Source organism: Canis lupus, chromosome 24 (assembly GCF_048164855.1).
Source record: "Canis lupus baileyi chromosome 24, mCanLup2.hap1, whole genome shotgun sequence".
In the NCBI taxonomy this organism is placed as follows: Eukaryota; Metazoa; Chordata; class Mammalia; order Carnivora; family Canidae; genus Canis; species Canis lupus.
Window position 1 is genome coordinate 36,362,080 of NC_132861.1, and position 21,982 is coordinate 36,384,061.

At 51.3% G+C, this 21,982-nt stretch overlaps 1 protein-coding gene across 1 annotated transcript in view; it reads left to right on the plus strand.

Annotated features, from left to right (window-relative positions):
• The first annotated feature begins 17,495 nt into the window (after nt 1-17,495).
• The window catches only part of BIN3 (bridging integrator 3), a 44,047-nt gene continuing 39,560 nt past the window's right edge, over nt 17,496-21,982 (plus strand). The window contains exon 1 of the mRNA XM_072796341.1: nt 17,496-17,604. Within this exon, the coding sequence (XP_072652442.1) occupies nt 17,597-17,604 (8 nt within the window). The 5' untranslated portion in view covers nt 17,496-17,596. The remainder of the gene's footprint in view (nt 17,605-21,982) is intronic.

Genomic DNA, 21,982 nt, shown 5'->3' on the forward strand with positions numbered 1-21,982 from the left:
GAACATTTGGGATTTGGAGAACTTACAAGGAATATTTTATATAGCATTAACTGCTCACATTTTATGACTTCTATCTCCCATAGATGTGATGCTTCCCCTACTCTATGAGCTTTCTTCCCCAGAATCTTACCCTTTCTTAACTGAGTTCCTATGCCAACCCTAGAGCTTTCTCCCGGTTCTCTTAAAGAGATATGTATCCACCACTTTCTTCGTGTGTCCCCCATCTCCACCCTGCTCCCCTCACCTTATTTCCCGTGAGTCTTTACAATCCTTTATCCTCGTGAGGCTTGTTCTAGAATGGTCTTTGGGCAGATCTATCCTTTCTCTCCCTTTCTTCCTGATTGCCCTTTAAAACACTCAGTTGGGCTTCTCTGTCATGTATTTTGCTTACCATCTGCCTCAGTGAAGCTTAGGGGCAGGAGCTCCATGTCTGATACTGCACTGTGTAAATGTAGCACCATACTGCAACTCAGGGGACAGTGTCTTGACACCTGAAGCAACGATCCAGTGACAGAAACGTAGTATAGCGTCCCTGCTCAGAAACTACTCTTGCTGCCCCAATCAGGCCCATCACCCAGAAAATGTGGGTGGTATTTCTGGCTGGCTATAGTTACCAAAAAGTTGAGGGCAGACCTGGGTGGAGGTGGTGGGTTGTGGCCTTAGAAAAGAATGTTTTTGAAGTTCAAGACCAATAAAGAGAATGCGGTATGGAATCTTACATTTTCTCACCCACACAATTCTAGGTCAGTGGCTGCCATCTTGAATTCCCTTCTCTCACCTCACGAAACTTTCGAAATTCCAGACTGCAACTATAGCCACAAGGAAGTGTCCTTTTTTAACAAAGCGAATCCAAGATGACTGAAAAGTCCTAATGATTGAGTATATAATCCACCTCTTTGCTAAACTAGGTATTTGCTTCCAGATTTCTATGTGTTTTTCAAGTGCATATTATCAGAGAAGGATAGCGTCACTGGGTGTCTTCATAGTTAGCATCCAGCCCCACCTGCACCTTCCCCAATCAGATCAGGCCTTCAGAGTTACACTTTCGTCAACAGTGTACTATGCTTCATGATTAATAAACTCACTTCCCATTGGTGCATATTACTCAACTCAACCTGGTTCAACCACTGGGTGACAATATGGCAGCCCGCCTGGCTGGCACCAGCCCTTGTGTGGTGTAATCTCTGATTCATGCTTTGTAGCTAGATAAGGCTGTCCCAGATAGCATCACACCAGCAACCCAACCTGCCTGGGTTTTGTAAATATGGGGAGAGGAAACTCAATCCTCAAACTTAGGGATGAAGTAGGGAGATGGGTAGAGGAAAGGGTTGGTGGAGCTATCATGAGAAGGAATAAATGGAAGCTTTGCTGGGAGCAAAATCAGGCATAGAAGTATGGAAGAAGTAGAGGCACAGCTACATACAAAGCAACTTCTAAGGTGTTTAGGGGTAACTGAAAGGATTTCTCTCTCTCTCTCTCTCTCTCTCTCTCTCACACACACACACACACACACACCTTGGGAGTGGCTTGCGGAAGGTGATGAGTCTTTGCAAAATTGTACTCTGTGAACTAGGGCTGGATACAAATGAGGAGATACTTCATGAGAAGCAGAGGCAAGGAGTGGCATATGTTTTTAAATGGTGGTGGCAGTAGTGATGTGTGTGTGTCTATGTATTCTTCTCAAGGATATAAAAAGGAATATTAAGGTGGATGATATTAATGGTAGCAAGGTAATGGCTTATGGCCAGTCACTACTGATCTCCTTTTACTAATCCAGAATATGCCTGCCATGGGTGAGGGGGTGTGAACTGCCTTTTCTTGCCCTTGATCAGCTCCCCTGGTGCCATGGATAAATAAGCCTAGGGAAAGTAGAAGGTCTCCGTGAGTGTCCCAAAGACTAGAAGTCATACCAACAAAATCTTAATGACTAGGGGAAATGACTTTCTAAAAGGTACAATGGGGTTTTCAATATAGGTCGTGATCCTAATTCTATCCCAAGTGGTTCTTTTTGGAAAACCACTCTCTGCATGGAGAGGAATGAGGCCCCCAGAGGAAGAGGAGAGATCAAGTGACTCTTGGAGCCCTTCGGACACACTAGTCCCTGAGACAATGCTGGGAGCAGTCATGCCCCCATCAGTCATCCACAGTGGCCAGGGACATGTCTGGCCTTGTCAGCTTCTCCCAGCATCCCAACTCTTGAAACTTCACCACTCTTTCTGCCTGAAGGTTCCTTTCTACCCCATCTCTCATATTTTCAACAGCTGATCATTTTCACAGTCTCTGCAAGAACAGAGGTGGGCCAGGGTTGGGGGCAGTGTGATGAGGCTTTCCCAACTTGCCCTAAAGTCACTGACCTATCTCCATGCCCAGGCAGGAAGGGACCAGACCCTGACTCACTTGCCTAGGATCCTCATCCCCCATCCTCATTACGGCTGCTTCCTCGGGCATGGGGAACTGGGACAGTCCCTACCTCTGCCTCTGCTGGCCACCAGGGGCACAGTGCTCCTCTGGCCGGCTGACCTGGGTGTGAAAACAGTATTTCCTCCCTCCCGACAAAATGCGCAGATGGCTAGAAGAAAGGTTTCTGAGCAATCTTACTAAGGAGCTGACACAAACATGGCCCAGAGCTGCAAACGAGAAGAATGAGAGAATCCAAGATTCTAGATGGTGCTGGCTACTCAACAGAAAGGCTCTAATGTCTAGGTTGGGTGGGAGTTTGACCACCATCTGATTTCTTTAGTGTTGCCTAGGCCGCTTCTTGACCTCATCTCCAGGAAGGCCCTAACGCATTCTCTTAGGACGAAGACATGGGGCCTCCCTGGTTTATTGATACCCTCCTCTCAAGGTCCCTGGACAAGGGACAAAGAAGTCACTCTCTGGTCCTCAGAATGCCTCTCCTGGACCTCAGGCAACCCACCCTTAGCCTATAATCTCCTCTTCCGTCTGTTCCTGGGGCCTCTGCAACTCCACCACCGGTCCCATCCAATCACTACCCACCATTGTTCTCTGGGCCCTGATCATTTTGCAAGGAGCATGATCACAAGTCCTTCAGGCTGGCTTTCCTGGTGAGGTCTGCCCAGGGTCTGCAGCCCTTCACCTCGGGCCTTCTCAGTGGTATCATAACCCACCCAGAAACAGACTGCTCTTTTCTCCCAGCTAATAGCTGACTTGAATTCCTGTTTGAGTTCCCCACCGAGTTCCTAGTTATGGTCTTAGGAATGCTTCCACCTCTTGGCTTCCTGGGGGGAAAGAGATGGCTGACACCACTAAGGCTGGGGACACCCCAACCTTCCAGAAGGGCAGTCACCTTTGTCTGAGGATCTGTATTCTCTGCGGTGGCTCTTTCCAGGGGGTGGCTTCCCACACACACACCCCTCCCCCATGCATCAGGTCCCTGTCTCCATCAAAGGGCTAGAGATTAGTGACCAGAACAGAACTGGACCCCCAGGAACCTTGGCTTCTTCTCAAGCATGGGCTACAAGAGCTCTAGCACTTTCTACTCTTTGTGTTTTGCTCCTCTGGGTTGTCTGGGTGCCTGATGGTCTTCCATTCCACTTTGTCCCCTTCTAGAACCTCCCCACTTAAGAAGGTCAAGCTATCTGAGCAGAAAGGCAGAAAACTTCTAGTGCCTGTGTGACTCCAGGGCACTAAAGAAAGTCTCCTTTGGAGCACTTATTCCTCCCTCAAGCTTCTGTCCTGAAAATTGGGGGGCTGTTTGATAATCCAGCAGCAACTTGGCTTTTCCCATGGGGCTCTGAGCCAGCTTTGGAATCACCATCTCCATCTCCATCTGAATCTCCACTCTGCCACTTATGGTGTGACCACTGGCAGGTTTCTTAGCCTCTCCACACCTGGGTTCCCTCTGGTCTTAACATGGCATTGTAGGGTTCAAATGACGCAGTGTATATGGTGCCTGGCTCATGATGGGTGCTCCATACATATTGCTTATTTCCCTTGTCCTGTGTCCTGTCCCCTTTCCCCATCCTTCAGAAACAGATGCAAGTAAGAAGGCTCTGTCTCCACCAGGGATCCACACACCCATTCAAATAGAGCCAAGGCAGTCTCCGGTCCTCAGCACTCGCTCCCAGCTCCAGCCCTCTATGGGACATCTGTATTCTGAAAATGGATCCTTTCAACCCCACCTCCTCCCTCCAGTCCACCCAGAGGACACAAGTCCTGTCCATTCCCAGCTGCAGCTGCTGGTCATTGTTGTCATTTCCTGGCTGGCTCTTGACCCCATCCCAGGTCCTCTTGTCTCTCTCACTTAGATGGGTGGATGGAACACCTTCCTGATGCAGTATCATCTGCAAAGTTAATTAATGTGTCATTGGGCTGTTGCCTGCTTCCTGATCCTTATCAGGGATTTAAATAAAACGCAGCAGCCCCAGTTCCTCCCCGTCTGTCCTTCTCTCTGGATCTGAGGCTTGTTCTTAGTCATCCATCCTTGACCTCAGCCTTCTGGCCAGTTCTCAGCTTCCAGCCTCAGGGCTGAGGGACTGCCCCCGGCCCAACCCTAGTTCGGGAGCAGAAGCACCACCCAGGGCTTTCGTGGCAGTGATGTTGTAGGAGAGAATCATGTAGAGCAGGGCCCTTATCTCATCCCACCCCCTTGAGTGGGTTCCCCCACATTTGTGGAGTCATAAGGGACATTAAGAGTCCAATACCCTCTTTTTCAGGAAATAAATAAATAAATAAATAAATAAATAAATAAATAAATGCCTCCAGAGGTTCCATGACTTTTCCAAGATCACATCCAATAAGGGAAGAGCCAGGACTTCAGATCCAGATGCTCAGTGGAGGGCCCCATAGAAAATGTTGATTGCTTCATTTATTCAGTACTATTTGTTAGGGGATATAGCAGTGAACAAAGCATCCTTCCATTCACAAAGCTTCCCTTCTTCAGGCCAGAAGCAGGTAAAAAACATATATGTTGGATTGTGATTTGTGTCAGAGAAAAATACAGCAGAGCAATTGGAATGAAAAATCTTGGAGTAGGAATAACAATTAGATAGGGGGCAGCTAGAGCCGGCCTCAGTGGGGAGGGGCCTTTGTACAGATGCAAGAAGTGCTGGAGGCAGTCCTGTGGACATCTGGGCAAGAAGGGGTAGCAAGTCTAAGGCCCTGGTGGTGGTGTTCTTGAACTATTTAAGGAGCCAATGAAGCCAGAGTGGCTGCTGAGAAGTGAGGAAGGGGGTCAACCGCAGGAAGAAGGGGAGAGGGTAGGACCTATGCTGGGCTGCCAGGCCTCCTCCTCTCTGCCCTCAATGATCACCCTTCCTCCACTTGGCTTTTTAATCCCCCCAACTGCAGTCTTCTTAAACTTTATTTCATGTCCTTTCAGAGGCCCCTGCTGATTCCTAAACCCCAGTTTGCTTGCCCAAGGAGAGAAAGAACTGCCTCCTTCGAGAACCACAGCCTGAGAATCCTTTCTTTTCCTGCTGACATTTGCCTGGGTACCAAGTGTCTAATAAGATGGATGACTCTTCCTGCTGCCCAGTCTCAAAATGGGAATCTCCCTTGGCCTCCTCTCACAGAAATCGTTCTTACAAAGCCAGCTTCCTCCTTCATCTTAGCTGGATGGGCCATGTTTCCTGCCTTGGCAAAGAGCTGACGAATGGCCAAGTTCCTCCAATATGGTCATATTCTCACCCCTACCCTGAGCCCTTAATGTGCAAGATGGGACATTCCTAAAACCACTTGACCCAGTATACCATGAGCCATGAAGCTCTGTGTCCCAGGATTGTCACAAATCTTGGTGCTCTGGCATTATCTCTATAGGCTTGTCTAAACCATTTATTTCATCTGGACAAGAGAAATTGCTTCCCTCTGCCCTTTCTTTGGTCTTCCATGTCATGTCTTTCCAAATGCCCCTCTCAGTCTGTCTTTCCTTGGCAGCTTGGCATCATCCAGAACTCCTTCACATTTCATTTGTTCATCCGTTAATTTTACGAAAATGTATGAAGCCAGGTATAGTGTCTGTCTGTGGGGTTGGGGGGAGTGGCAGGCAGCACGAAGATGAACATGACAGGACACTCTCCCTGCCCTCAAGGGTATTTCATTCTGTTGGAGAAGAGGCAGACACCTAAACAGATTATTTCAATACACTGGGCCTGGTGTCATGTAATGGTGGTCCCTGATAGAAAGACACCTACCTAAATCAGAGTCTGGTGGGAGGTGGGGGAGGCAAGAAAGGGAACTTCTTGGAGGATCTCAGAAGGTCCTCTTCCATGTCTCTCATAATAATGAAACCAAGGCACTGAGAACTCACTACCTGACAAGTGTTGAGCTAAGTGTCTCTTTGTAAATTATCCTATTAGACTCCAGGTAGAATGGATCTACCCCAGAATGTTCACCTGGCACCCTGGGGGGCTGCTCACTCTCTTGTCCCTTTCCTCAAGGAGGAAAAAGAAAGTCTCAGTGGCCCACAGGCCCCAGGAAACAACATACCAGCTTGGCATCCCTGGAGCATGCCCAGCTGGCTTGGTGGAGGTTGTCCAACCCAGATGACACTTCTCTGTGTTACATTCTGGTTGCTTCTTCTTGCTACAGGCCAGACTTTTTCAGAGCTGGGGGAAGGGTTATGTTGGGGGATCCATCTTCTGGTTCTCCTTGGTCCACACAGAGCATCCCTCTGGCTGACTTCCCAGCCCACTCCTCATTTCACAGCCTGAAATAGTGAGCTGGAAGGGAACACTGTCCTCCATTCTCTTCTCTTTGGGCACTTAAGAGTTCTGCTTCCACAATTCCAAGCATAGACAAACCTCTGCCTTCCTCCCCTCGGCCTACTCACCTACTTCTCTGTTGCTACCGGTTAAAGAGCTCAGGCCTCTCAACCAAAAGACCCAAACTATAGCTTTGGCCTTAGTATTGTTCTTCTCTCTGCGTTGAACCATATCAGATCAAAAGATAAGAGATAGACCAAGTCAACCTCATAACTTGGTCAAGCATCTGTTCTCCCATCTTCCATCTGTAGGGGGTTATTAACCCCTACTCCACATGGCTGCTGAGAGGTCGACTGCAATGTAAAATTATGAAGGACTGCTATCCCGTCCCAGAAGCCTGAAGAAGACTGTTGGGGAACACTTTTCTCTTTCTACAGTGAATATTCCAGGCTGACGTTCTAGGCAGAGCTAGGAGCCGCGTCTGAACTCAGTGACTCTTCCTACTAGGTCAGATGAGAAAACCACACAGAGTTCAGATGGTTCAGAGGTGGCAAATCCGGGAATGGTCCTTGTTTCATTGTTATAAACTATCTCCTGGGTCTAAGTGTACTGAAATCCAAATCCAATGAGGATATATATCATCAAACCGCTGTATACCTCTGGGACTCCTTTATGTCACTCCTGTACCGCACCCAGAGAGTTAGGACACCTGGCTCCTGATCTTGACTTTGATATGAGAACAAAGCTGCATGATGTTTGCAAAGCCATAGCCCCCCCTCTGTGTCTTCAAGTCCCCATCAGAAAAGTGAGTGGTGCTAGTGGTGGATCCATATGGTACTTCAAGCTTGGATGTGCAGAGGTGCCAGGACCATCACCCTGTGCATACAGGACCCACCCCTCCACCTTAGAGCTGGAGGACTGAGCCAGGGCCCGGCAGGGGCAGGAAAAGGAAAAAGCCTCTGTTTTTGTCCTCGTAGGCCCGAACCTGATCCTACTTGCTGCTGGCCTCTTTCCATCCCATTGACTTCCTGGGGCCTCTCGTTCTCTGGGCCAAGCCAAAGGTATTTAAGATGACATTTAGTGAGATCCTCTGGTTTGGGGTCTCGGCAGTGGCCTGTGATACATGGATCAGCCCCAGGCCATGGACTGGAAGGTGCCAGAGGGTGGCTGGCTCCTGAACAGGAGGGAGTAGCAGAACTGTGGAGGGCTCAGAGCTCTGCCTGTGGGCCTCCACCCTGTGAATTCCTATCACTCAGAATCCTCTGTTTGGGGATATTAGCCCCAAAGAGCCTCTGCCTCTCCTAAGGGGGCCTAATCTCAGGAGAGGCTACCCCAGAGGTCCTGGAACCTCATTTCTTCTTCCCAACCCCAAAGACCAAGTGTGCTTCTCCCCCATCCTCCTCCCAAACAGGCTGCCCGGAACCATTGGCCCCTCCCTACCGGCCCGCCTTTTCTCCCTTATCTTGAGCATCACCCATTTCTTCCATCCCTCCCCACACTGGAGCGTCTGCTGGGTTACCCAACCACCCCTAGGTCAAGCCTGTGTCGGATGGGTTGAGTCATTACCTCCATCTCCTCTCCAACCCTCCCAAGGTCCCAGGGCTTGGTCTGGTTTAGCAAGCTGGGAGGGAAGGCTCCATCCCTTCCATGTGGGTAGGCTCCAAGGCTCCACAGGCCTCTTGGGACCAGGATTTTCCTGGTATTTGGCCTGACTTTGTCTTCTCTGGAACAGTGCCTCATGGGCACTCCTATGTCCTCAGCACTATAGATTCCCCCCCTCCCCCATCACCAACGAGACCACCCAACAGATGGCCTGAGTTTGCTTCCTGCCCATCTCTCCACCCCAGCTCCTTCTCTGGCTAGTCATGGAAACTTGGACACAGCAACTAGCCTCTCTGGGCCCCTTACGGGCTGACACTTCCATAAGGTGGTGGTAATAGCACTGTGCCTGCCTCAGGCAGGACACCAGCCCAGCTGCCTTGCCAGGTCCCTTAGGTCTGCTTGCCCTCTGCTCTCTCTTGCCCTTGCCCCAGAACGCCTCCTCTGCCACCATGTGGGATTCTTGGTTCACCATGCCCCTCTTCCTCATGTGCCAGCGGTCCTTGGCTCCTACCTCTCTCCCATCCACATCCTCTCACCCTCCGGCCTCCGAGGGCTGTCCTAGGAGAGTCTCCAAACACCTGACAACAGGCTTCCCCAGACAAATCTCCCAGAGGTTCAGGTCACTGCTTCCCTCTGCGATCTCCCCACATTATCCAGGAAACCTACAGGCTATGGAGCACAGCCCAGTTTCCCCCACCCTGGGACAGGAGGATGGGCTCTGTCCTCTCCCTGGCTGGTCTTGCAGTACTCGGGGGTGGGGGTGGGGGGATGGGGGCCTGGGCCATCCCGCTGTATACGGCCTGCTCACATGACCCCCATCTCCGTGCATGCCCGCAGCACCCCACTCTGTTCTCCCACAGCCCAGGCTCCCTTGCTTGCCCTCCCCCTCTCGTTCTCTTTCTGTGCTGCGCTCCTAGAACACACCCTCCCGGCCCACCAATCCTACACAAGCCACTGTGCCTTACAAGCCTCGCGGCTTCACAGTCTCCCAGGCTGCCTTTGTGGGAAGGGTCTCTGCGGTCTACTCCCTGAGCCCTGAGCCCCTCTCCCAGGGAGGAAAAGCAGCCCCAGGCCCCCAGGGGCCCAGGCAGCCCCTCCCCAGCCTCTGGTGAAGGGAGCAGGAGAAGGAAGCATGGTCGGTTCTTTTCCCTGAGACTCCTAGATTTTGCACCAAAATGCAGGGTGTGCTCCTGTTTGCATTTTTTTTTTTTGTTTCCTTTCTGAAAATAACCATGAAACTATCATTTCCTCCCACTGCCTTTTCCCTATCTTATTTGGATTAGCAGAGTTGCTGGGAGAGGTGGTTTGGAGCCACTGGCAAGCCTCCTTCTCTGACCTGGGTCCAGAGAGCTCACAGGTGGCTTTTGAGCAGGTGCTGCCAGAGGGGCACCAGGTCCCACGGTGGGGAGGAGAGGGGCACAGACGCTGGACACCGTGGAGTCCCGTGACTCCCTCCATCACAGACCTCAGGCAAACCAGGTTTCTGCCCCGCCTTGTCCCCAAGTTGGCAAATCCTGGGACCGACTGTGCCCTGGTTTCCCCTCAGGCGTAGCTTCTGGACGTGGGGGAGGGGCCAGCTGCTCACCCCCATTCTTGGCTGGCTGGAGGGGAAGCCACGATGGTTGCAGACTCTCCTAGTGAAGTGGAGGGGATCCACACAGGAGAGTCTGTCCTTATATAAGAAGGAAAATGGGGTGCATGCTGGGGGGTATATTATTGTGTTTCCCGTCCAGTGCCTCCTCCCATTCGGCCATTCTAGGCATTCATGCTGGTCCTCCAAGAAGCAACCCTCTAAGGATACCAGATCCAGGTTGGGGTGGTGGACCAGAGAGGCCCCCAACGGAACCTGCCGCACACTCCTCCCAAGTACCTCCAGGTCCAGCCCACTTCCCATAACTTGCTTGACAAACTGGGTTCTCACTACCTCCACCAGCCCATGCTGTGGAGGCACTGGTTCCACGGGTCTCAAGCCCTCCAACACCTCAGGCGGTGAGGAGAGCAGTCAGAAATGAGGGGGTGAGAAGCCAGCACTCCTTGCCCTGACTACTTTCACAAGGCACCCCATACCAAAGGCTCAGGGCCCCAGCTATACAGGATTCCAGTCTCCAAAGTCCACAGCTGCTTGTCTTTGTGTCTGGTTGGGAGGGAGGGCCCCTGGGGTCCAGGAAGTGACGATGCCATCCAAGGCAAGGGATGCCCAAGGTGAAGAGGGGCTAATGCCTGAGCAGCACTCATACCTTGGCCTGGCCTCTGGGGCAGGGAGAGTTTGAGCCCAGCACCCTCCACACCTTCCCTTAGCCTCTCTGCCCTGCACTGCGTGCCTTCTCTGGGAATTCGTTCCCGATCAGGCCAGAGGTACAACAGGCTAGGACTGGAGGCACACTGGCCTGGCCCAGTGGCACCACTGGTTCCTCCTACGGAGCAATGAGACCCTTCCTACATGCTGCTCCATGCTGGTCACCACCTCCTCAGTGCGCAGATTTACCCTCAAGAAGCCTGGAGTAGTGGCGTCTACCCCAACCACTGACGCCCTTCTCTAAGTCGGCCTGCTATAGTGGAGACCTCCTCCCTTTCTTTCAGGGTCCTTGACTGCCCAAAAGACAGAAAGCCTGACATGGTGCCCTCCCTGCCCCCACAGGCCTTCCAAACACATCCATACCATGCACCCCTATGGTCCTGCCCCATCTTCTCCAGCAGGACCCTTCTCCACCCCCACTCCCTGTGCCAGGCTGAGCTGCTGGGCTATTTGGGGCTTTGGCCGGCCTTGCAGTGTAATCAGTGCCTCAGGATAATTGCCACCTGCCCTGCCGGTGTCTGGGGGCTGTCTCGGCCACAACAGCAGGGGGCGGACACTGGGCAGCCAGGCCCAAAGTGAGGTCAGGCTAGGGCAGTCCTCCCCACTCCCTGGATCCGCTCTCATCGTGTGTGGGACCTGCAAGGATTCCCGAGAAAAGCCATGCGCTCCTGGGGGCTGTGCTCACCTGGGATACCCTGCGGCTTTTGTGGAGAGCAAAGGGTTCTCCCAGCCAAGGGACAAAAGTCCTGAGGCCACTCTATCACCCACAATCACCTCCCTGCACTGCCATCTGATATCAGTGGGTACCCCTCCTGTCTGCAAGCTGACCTCTGGGCACTGCCACCGCTGGAGCATGGGCTTTGCAGCCAGAATGACTTGTTGGACCATCCCAGGATCTCCTGTGGCCAAGCCAACCAAGCCTCATCACCCTCCTTTGGGAAGGTGGCAAGGGTTATTGAGATGGCATATGAGTGAGAATCCCACAAATGCTAGCTCCCTCCTCTTTTGCTACTTTCTTTTCTACTCCAAGGCAATTTAGATAACCTGGTTTTAAACACCTGTCATTGTCACTTGGCCAACTCTATGACTTTGGGCAATTGGTTCAGCCTTGGTTTCCTCATCTATAAAAAGGATCATCAGAGCAGCTGCCTCATCAAGCTACTGTGAAGAACATGTTGTCTTGGGTCACCTGGTTGGCTTGGTCAGTAGAGTGTGTGACTCTTGATCTCAGGGTTGTGAGTTTGAGCCCCATGTTGGGTGTAGACATTATGAATAAATAAAATCTTTTTTTTTTCAGCAAGGTAAATAAAATATTTTTTTAAAAAACAGAATACAGTGTTGAATACATGTCAAATGCTTCACTCAGCACCAGTAGCACTCAACAATGATAGTTATTATGGAGAACTGTGAAGAGCAAAGAATGGGTGTGGGGAGCGTCAGAAAGCCAAGTGTGCCACAGTCAGGAGACCAAAGCCTGAAGAGATGTGCTGGAGCTGATGGGACAAAGCACACAGCAACCCCAGTGCCTGGACATCCTCTGTGACAGCTAGGGCTCTGAGGGTGAGGGGGACTTTTCCCAGAACTTCTCTCTCTTGCAATCCTTTTTGCTCTAAGGTGATGCCCCTATAAGCTCCTCATTTAAAGAAAATTTGCAACAGCAAAATTAAGATGAAGTAGCTTTGATCTTGGGAGATGTCGAAGTAAAATTGTTTCCTTTTCTTTACTAATATAATCCCAAGGTTATTTGTCCTAATCCTTGGAATTCTTTACAAGGCTATCCACTAGTGGCTAGCCAGTGGGAGGGCCATTCAGACAAATTCCTTCTTCACAGGATGGAGCAACACGGGTGGGGGGATGGGTTGAAGGACTGACCAGAGAGAACAGGATTCACAGGGTCAGCCTGTCAACATACAGCCCAGTTCCATCCCTCCCTGCCTCAGAGCCTTCCCCAGGGAGGTGCTGAGCTCCCATCGCTGGCACCCAGGTCAACAGGACAGACCAGGAGGGCACCCCGGCTCTTCTGCCCCATCAGCACCAAAGCAGGAGCAAAGGCCACCCAAAGTACCAAAGACTGTCCCCTTGATAAGCAGAGGAAGGGAGAAGGTTGGAGGGTAGGGCCTGGAAAGCAGGGACTAGTCCCCACCTGCAGGAACTGTTCAACCCCAGGTGGCACCCTGCAAGCCCCAGGCCGAGGTGGCACTTCTTGGCCCCTCCACAGCCTGGGCACCAGCCCCATGTCACAGCCACTGTAGACTCTTTCCTCCTCTTCGGCCACCAATGTTCCCTCCTCAGGAGCTGCAGTGACTTCCCTGTGACTTCCCTTTCCAGTTGACCCTAGACCCACCTAGAGGAACAGGCCACCTGGAGCCAACTCAGACCCTGGGGAGCACAGGCTCAGTGCTCCTCTGGTCAGTTCTCTTTTCAGTGGGCACCTCCTAATCCAGGTCGAGCTATCAGGGGGCTGCCCAGCCTTGACAGAGCAGCCCTTGGACTGATGCCCAGGACACATGTTGTCCAGGGGGATTGTTTTCCCTCCTGGGTGCACTCTTTCTCACTCGCGTCTCCTCCTTGGCTTCTGCGAGCTAATCAGGGAGAAGGAGGGGGAGGAGGGGGATGCTGCTTGCCTTCCCCGTTATCTGCAGCAATCCACGGTGACTAATGCTCCCAGTTGGTAAAAAGGCAGTGTAATCAAAACACTTTTTTTTTAGTCCTTAAAGTTAGTCATTCTCCCAGAGTGGAGGAAAAAAAAGCCCACAGCAGGCACCATGAAATGCAAGCTGAGAGGCTCACGCTGCGGGTGGAACTAAAGCATTGGCCATGGGAGCTCCCTATGGGTTTGAGGCCCGGTCCTTCTTCCTCCTGGACCTTGGCTAGCCCTCCTGCACACCCTCCTTTCTTCTTGCTTTCCTTGACATCTGGGCTGTCTGATCCCTAAAGGGCTTCCATGCCAAGTCCGGAATCTGCCCTTTTCTCTCACCCTGCCAGGTGCTGCCACCTGCTGGTCCTGAGCTCGCCAAACTGGGGGAAGCATATAAAAGCTCCCAGGATGAGGCCGGGCACCGAATCCCTTTAGGTGCCCAGTCTCCTGCTGGCCCGCTCTCCAGCCCCAACCCAACCGTTCCGTGTTTGTGCTTCTCCTGTCCCCGACTGTCTGCTGCTCCCTTCCACTTTGCCTTGGCAGAACTATAGGTTGTCAGAAGTAGGAACTTCTAGAATCATAGGTAAGAGGTGGGGTACCATAGTGGCAAAAAGCATGAGGCTCAGGGCCAGGCTCCCCAGGTGGGAATTCCATCTCCCTACCTACCAGCTGTTCTTTGTGCTGATCACAACAATGGTACCTACTTCACAGGGTCATTGTAAACAACAAAAACTGAACCACTGAGAATAGTGCCTGCCATGTTGTGAGTGCTCATGATATTTACTAACTCATAATAAAAATAATAACAGCAACTAAATGATAAAGTAGAATGTACCTCATTAGTCATCCAAGGCAGACATTGCTAATCAATCACAGAACTTCCCCCACCAATGGCAGACTCCCCAGAATTCTCATATGGTGCCCCAAGCAGCCAGGAATAAGCAATTCGAGATGCCAAGTGGGATGGCACCCATTTGCCATCCCAGATCTAACCTGGACTCTTTATGTGGCAGTCAAGAAAAAGGAGACCCTGAGGAGGGAAGAGACTCATTCCAGCTACTTGGGAGACATAGCCGGGGTCCAGACAGCTATTCCTGGCCCTGACAGCTTGGCTAGCCCAGCCTCTGACTCGCCACTTTGCACTGACATTTGAGCCATTGAGGTGTGCTTCCTGCCACTGGAAACTCTTACCCTCATATCTTCCATCAGCTCCCACCCTTGGTCCTCTCCCATGCCCTTGGCCCATGGCTGCTCAGGGAACTCTGTTGTTCTGAGACATCTTGCTGAGCAGATGCAGAGCAGAGGGAAGTGGGTAGTGAAACCAGAAAAACCTGAGGGTCCCGAATTTACCCTGCAGGAGACTCCCGAGGAGCACAGACCTTCAGGGCTGCAAGGGAGCTCAGCCCATCAATTCGGCCCCTGAAGGTGAGTCCCCTCAGTCTCAGCTCTTATGTTGTAATGAAACCCCTAATGGCCCAGCTCTGGTTCTGGAATCCTTGCTCTTAGCTGATCAGAGGTCAGCAGGGTGAAAGAATGAGAGGGTCAGTCCTAGACCTCTGACAAGACCAGAGAGGAGGGTCAGTGGGGAGCACTTACTTACCAATTTCTGAGTGAAAAGCTCCAAGGAGAGGGGAGGGATGTGATGGCAGGACTGGTTCTTTGGCTGCTCTCCCTCTGGTATAGAACTTTGTCCACCCAAGCAGATCTCTGCCACCTGAACACTCTTTGAACTTCAGACTCAGACTCTGGGGGAGGAAGCAGCTTCCACCAGGCTTGCAACCAAGAGCATCCACCTCTGTCTGAAGCTCCTCTACTTTCAGCTTCCACGTAGAAACTGAATTTGCTCCTTTTCCAGCCCTCTCCTGGACGGGCAGGATCAACCTAACCCGCACGGTGCTGTTGCTTGGTTGGTTCCCAAAAGAAAGACATAACTCCCAAGCCTGGTCTGGATACCCTATGGCTGAGTTTTCTATGACAGTGGGAGGTGTTGATGCTTCCTTGTGTTCAGCTCCCAAGGGATCAGTGCCACAAGGCATGGCACGCTCATGGAAGGAAGCTCGGGGGTCCACGGAACAGCAGGGGACCTGGCCATCCATCCTCAACCTGGCACACTTCAGGCTGAGCAAATGAGCCACAGACAAGGAGTCAGAGCAAGCACTTTCCAGACAGATTCCTAGAAGGCCAGCATTCTTTCCAGGACCCTCAGAGGTCCTTCTGGCCTCATCAGAGCCAGGGTTGGAGGTAAGCAGCACAGCCCTAGTTGGGCCTTGGGCTGAATCCTTCCCTCCCTCTCCCCCAACCCCCCTGCGGGCTCTGAGATGTCACTGATCCCTCAGAGCTGCTCTGAGCTTGCCTTTCTGTTCTGGCCCCACCCCACAGGCCTCCCCTATTTTCCTATTTCCTGAGGACCTCTTCAGTCAACAAGACAGTCAACGTAAAACCTCAACATGTTGGCAACTTTGGTGATATTATCCAACCACTCATCTTCTGGACAATGGGGCCAAGGCTCAGAGAGGGGATGTGATTTCCTGAGGTCAGTCCTAGTATCAAAGGTGGAACCAGAGCCCAGGACTCCTCCAGACTCTTAATTCAGAACTCATCATTCTTGACCTATGGGATGTTCCTGCTATTCCCAGCCATGAAACAGTCTTCCCCTGGGATATGGTGATGGCCTAGGCTAATACTTTTGGAAATTCTTTAGCACTTTGGGGGAATAACACAGAGCATGAGGAAAGGAAGAAGCAGGTGGGAGAGCCATCCACAGGTGTTAAAATGCCAGAACATTCATAAACCACAGCACCCATCATCCATCCACCACACCTTGTACAAAGCAGCAAGGACTGTCCTTACCTTTGCCTACTCTGTCCTGGCTGCTCTTTGGTCACTTCTCCTCCTCTTTATTCTTCAATATGCTCTAGTGCTCATTTTGGCCCATTTCCTGAGGAATAACACGGTGATGAAACTAATCTGTGTAACGCACTTGAGGGCCCACCCTTTATCGGAAAACCTTGGTGGAGTCAAACTCAGACCCTCCACAGAGGAAACAGGAAACACAAACGAGGGACCATCTCCTGTAGAAAGTCCTCTGAGCCTCTCTACTCCTCCTGACCAAGCCGTCCACGCTCCCCTGAGAAGGCAGAACAAGTAACGTACATCTGTTCAGTGGCTTAGCTGCTCTCCAAATGACCCTAAAACACTCAAGATCCATTTGAAAGAGAATTCCCAGAGAGAGGGCCCTTGTGGATCTGGCAGTTACCTTCACGGGCTTCACCACCTGCCTTTCTCTTCTAAGGCAAGGAGGTTCTTGGGGGTAAGGAGGCCAACACAGCCCAAGACCCCAGGCAGCTTATGAGGAACTGAGACCCTGAACTCTGACTTTGGGAGACCCAAAGTGAGCTGCTTGCCTGGAGCTCAGGTCCCTTCTCGGCCAAGACAGGTCCCTCTGCCTGGACCGTCTGCAGCCCTCATCTCAGATCAACCCGGTTAGCCTGCTTTGCCTTCAGGACTTGGCTTCTCCTAGAAGCCACGTACAGCTTGCAGGAGCCCTTGACTGGCAGCCCAGCCCCCTGTCCTTTCCCATCACATGTGATTCTTTAGGTGCCCCTTACCTCTCCCTCTGGGCAAGTGGCCCTGGGACGGATTAAAGGCAGGATCCACCTTCTTTCTCAGGGTTGTGACCTTGAGGTTGCACAGGGCCCAGCACATGGCAGGATCCCATTTGTTAAATGACAGAGTAAAAAGAATGGGACCGGTCACATCCCCTGGGTTCTGTAAAGGGGAGCGGAGAGGGAAGGACTGGGAGACCTTTACTCTTTGTTCTCTTCCGTTGGGTCAATCTACAGAATGTTTCCAACCCAAAAAGCATCTATTTTATATTCAGAGCCTTGTGCCATCTTGAAGAAGGGAAGATCCATTTGTGTCTGTGTTTGTAGGGGAAGGTCAGGGTGCACAATTTAAAAGACACAAAAATCCCATACGGTGAATGTAATCCCCCCCTCTTTCCCCCAACTGGCTCCTTCCCCCATCAACAAGGACTACTACTGTCTCTGGATTAGAAGCCTTTTCACAGAAAAACTGAGGCACTAACAAGGTTAAGAGGCACGAATGAGAATTTTACAAGTCAGTGTCTCAGGACCCGGGGTCCCCACGCCGCCCCCCCCCCAGCCCCCCAGCCCCCCAGCCCCCAAGGCAAGGCGCGAGGTCGCGGGCCGGGGACACCGCGCGGGGCGCCCGCCGCTGCAGAAGGGTTAATGCAGCGAGGCCCCGCCCACCGCCCCGCCTCTTCCGGGCACAGGAGGCGTGGTCGCGTCACTTCCTGGAGACTGGCTGAATCCGGAAGTGATCCCTGAGGACCCAGTCGCGGCCGAGGACCCCGGCGGCAGGGCCGAGTTCGGGACCATGAGCTGGTGAGTGAGGCCGAGCCGCCGGAGCCCCAGGCCCGCCGTGCGCCTTGCCCGCGCCCGCCTGGGTCCCCTCGCCCGCGCTGCCCGCACGGACCCGCCGCCCTTGGTCGTTTGAGGGCCCTTGCTCCGGTGCTTTCCCGGAGACTCACCGGGAGTTGGGTCGAGGGGTCCCCCTCGGCTTGGGATCCCGCGTCTGTTTCCTGACTCTTTCTGTTGCAAGGAACCGGTCGCGTCTTCTCCCGGCTGCTTGAACTGAGGAAGTCTCCTGTTTCCTCGTCTTGTAAATGCTCGCTGTGAGGTGGAGTCAATGCTTTCTCCCCCGTGGGCATCTGTCCACCGCTCCCATAGCCCCGGAGCTGTGGCTCTCACTCTGGCAGTCTGGGCCCAGTTTCACCGACCAAAAAAATCCCCTCGCTTCCAGATGGCTAGCCTTTGCACCACTTCATTGTCTTGGAGAGACAGAACTTGCTTCTCTTTGGGGGTGGGTCCAGAGTTGAAAACCCACACCCACACTCCCAGTGTGGGATTGAACTAGCTTTCGTCGCTAACAGGGCCATTACCCCACTCACTGCTTTCTCTTTAAAATAGACATAGGTAAGCTTAAAACATGATGGGAACCAGCAGGCCATCAGAAAAGATGCTAAGGAGTCTCAGAGTAGTAGAGTCACCACTCCAGAGCCGGTAGGTACGTTGCTCTATGATGCCCACAGCTCATAGTAGAGACTTCGTAATATGTAATGGTTGATTTGTCTTGTAAGATTCGGTTTGCCCAAAGGGCCTTACCTTCAGGCCCAAGGACCTGCATATAACCACAACCGGAAACCTCAAGACGGTCCAACTACAGTTCGTTTATATGAATACATTGACCCCCAGAGATGTAGGAGATTAATCAAACCTCTCTTGGAATCCAAGGTCCATATGGAATGTGTTTGCCACTCTGCCCTCATATAGTCTAGCCTGTTTCTTTATGCAAAGTAAATGTAAGATAACTAGTCATGAGTGAATGAAGGTAGTAGAGTATCCTTCAGGAAGGCTCTTGCAGGCTCACATTTGACCATTAGTGTAGTGGAAACTACACGCTAGCCACAAGCAGCTAATGGCAGTCAGCGTTGAGGACAATTCTCTAATGTAAAATTTAAACCATTTCTGTCCCCTCCTCCCTCCTGCTTCTTAGACAAGATTGATGGACAAATGTCAGGCAGTAGGTGCCAGCACGTGAGGGAAGCCCGGAGCAATGCCCTAATAAGCCCCGGCAGGAGCTGCTCCTTTTCCCTCCACCTTTGCCCCAGGAGGCCGATAGGGGGTTAGAGCTTTAAAAAGCTAACTTTCCCATCTTGTTATAACCTAGTTAGTGATGAGAAAAGTGGCAGTCCTTCGATTCCCTCTCCTTGAGGAATTACTTCCTTAAAGTGTCAGCCTGGATCCCCTGACCCTGTGATATAGACGTCCTCTTGCCAGCCACATCTTGAATCTTTGGAGTTCTCTTGCTTAATTTTTCAAGGTAAAAAACAGAAAGTGCGAATGCTTTGTATTGCTTAGATTGGCATTTTACAATTTTAAAAATCGATCTTTTCTTCACAAATGGGGAGAAGGACAGACCGGAGACCAGTGTAAAAGATTCTCTTGGTGATCTGAAGCATACTGTTAACACCTGTCTTGAGGAAGTCTTTTTTTTCTGAAAAAGTAATAGCCTGTTTCCTGAGGCCTGTCAGATTGCAGAGAATTGAAATTGACAACCAACTGTTCAGCGAAAGCTGAGATTTTTATCCTGTAGAATTAATTCACTAGTCCATGTGCGGCTTGGCACCTCCCTGGACTGAGGGTCAGAACCAAAAGGGTGGCTTTGTCCCTCAATGCCGAGATTCCTTTTTCTTCCTCTTTAGAGGGCTTCTACGTCATCTCTTACGTGGACCCTGACCCTGTCTCACTGAGAGGGGAACAGCACCGGCGCCTGGGCACACAATCACACTCAGTTCCTGGCTCAATGGCTGGCAAAGGGATCGGGGCTGGGTCCTTCTGATTCACTCCTGGAGTGGTTTTCCTGCTCCCAGAATGAATCTATCCATTCATCCGAGACTGGAATTCTCAGTGGGGGAAGAGACCAGAGTGACGTAGGGCCATGATAGGAGGCCGATGCCCAAGGTCAAGTTCACCAAGCACATGGGGTATTCCAGCCATCATTGAATAAGGCCCAGGGGCATGCAGCGCATGGTCCCCAGAGTGTAACCATTGTTCTGGGCTAGGCTGGGCTCTCAAAATGTCACAGTGAGAAATGTCCAATATTGATGCCCTTTGTACACTGTGGACTTTGCATGAAGAGTGAGCGGTCTTTGTTCCCTGCTTCCTCTGTGCATGCAGCTCGCCCACCGCGTTTGTTTAGTGGGTACCTGCTGCCTTCCTGTACCATCTACCCATCCATTGGTCTGCTGACCACCCACGTGTCTTCTAGCCAGCTGGCGCAGTGGTGTGCCCTGCTAGAGAGAAGGCGTTTGATGTTCACATCTCAGATACTGATCCACCCTCTGGGCCTAAGTCCAGTGCTTATCTCTCCTCTCCTCCTGCTTGTTTCCCCCTCTCTCTTCTTGTGTGTCTGTGTCTTTACTGTTGTAAGGAGGGAGAATTCAGTAGAATTAAGAATATAATATATCTTGTTAATCTGGCTTAGCTGTCTCCAGTAATTGTAGCCTTCCCTGGAACCACACACCTTGATGCTCTTTAGGCTTAAGTGATGAGGAGAAAGGAGGCTACAAGAAATCTTCCTCTATTAGGGGTGTAGAAGTTTGACTCAGGATGAAGGAAATGAGGGTCCGTACAGAGAAATCTGGCTGGGTGTTAGAGGGGTGAGTTCAGGGTCTGGTTCCTTCACAGCCTGGCCTGGGTAGGCATCCAGCCTTCCTCCGTCTTGTTTTCTCCAACTGCGGCATGCAGAGGACAAGCCTGGCTGACATTGTACCACCCAACTGTGTCGTGAGAAAAAAATACAGACTATGCACATATGATTGTTTTCTGACTCTTCTGGGCTCTTCTACCTCCCGCTGCCCCTTAAGTATCGGTATTCCTTGGAATCCATCCTTTTTCCCTCGCCTTGTTCTCACCATGTAGGCCCTCCCCCATCATCTTCAGGATAAAGGCTGGGCCATGACTTATAAGGCCTTCCTGGACCTGGCTGTCCATCTTTACTCTTCCCCTCATCGCCTTGTCCATCAGGCCAATGCACACTCATCCTTCCAGAGTCAGGTCAGGTTTCACATCTTCTGAGGGTTTTCCCCCAACAGCCCCCCACACCCTGCCAAGCCAAGTTGGATGCCCCTCCTCTGACCCTCATTAGTGTCTGTACTTGAATTGTTGGTCTGCTTGTCAGTAACTCCACTGTGCATGAGGACGGGACTGTGTCTTGGTCATCACTGTATCCCTAGCAGTGTTCCCAGCAAACAGTACATGTTTATTGGATGTATGAGCGAGCACTTTTTTTCCATTTCCTGACTTGCCTTAGCTCAGGAAAAATTTTCAGATAAAAACATGCAGAACCTATAAGCCACTTCCTGAAATGGAGAGTCTCTAAAAGTGCTGTTGTTAAATCAACGAGGGAAGAAGTGGCTTCAGAGCCTTTCAGAGACTGTCTGATTATTCTCTCTCCTCTCCCCCTGCCAAACTACCCTCTTCCATACATGCCTAGAACTCCTGTAGCACTTCCACATCCTTCCAGGGAGCACAGACGTGATCCTCTCCCGCTCAGGCTTTGTGAGGGCAGGATCTACAGCTTCTTCACCTTTGTGTGTGTCTACTGTTTGCACATAGTAAGTACCTAATTGGTAATTGTCAAATGAAATGAATGGAATATAAAGAAAGGAACGTAAACTGCCGAGTCAAACTGAACCACCCATTCTATTTCATACATGTTCTCAGTGGAGTCTCTTTTCCCTCTAGTGTTACCCTTGCTATTGCACATTTGTATAATGCTTTTAACTTTTCAAATGACTTTCCCATCCATTATCTGACTACATCCTCACATGTACCCTCAGAAGTATGCAGTTCAGGTCTTCTTATCTCCCTTTGACAGCTTATTAGAATTCATGTGCGGAGTACCCGGCAGCACTAGAACTAAAATCTGCTGCTCCTGAGTATTCTCTGTGCTTGAACAGAAACGTTAGAAGAATGGAAGACCAGGGGCATCTGGCTGGCTCCATGGGCAGAGCACGTGACTCTTGATCTTGGGGTCCTAAGCTCGAGCCCCATGTAGAGTGTAGAGATTACTAGAAAAAAAAATTTAAAAAGGAAGACCATTCCCAAGTAGATTGGGCCCCAAAGGAAGATATTTTACTTTGCCAGCGTGTATGAACTCTACCAGGGTGGTAGTGAATTACAAAAAGTCGCCAGTGTT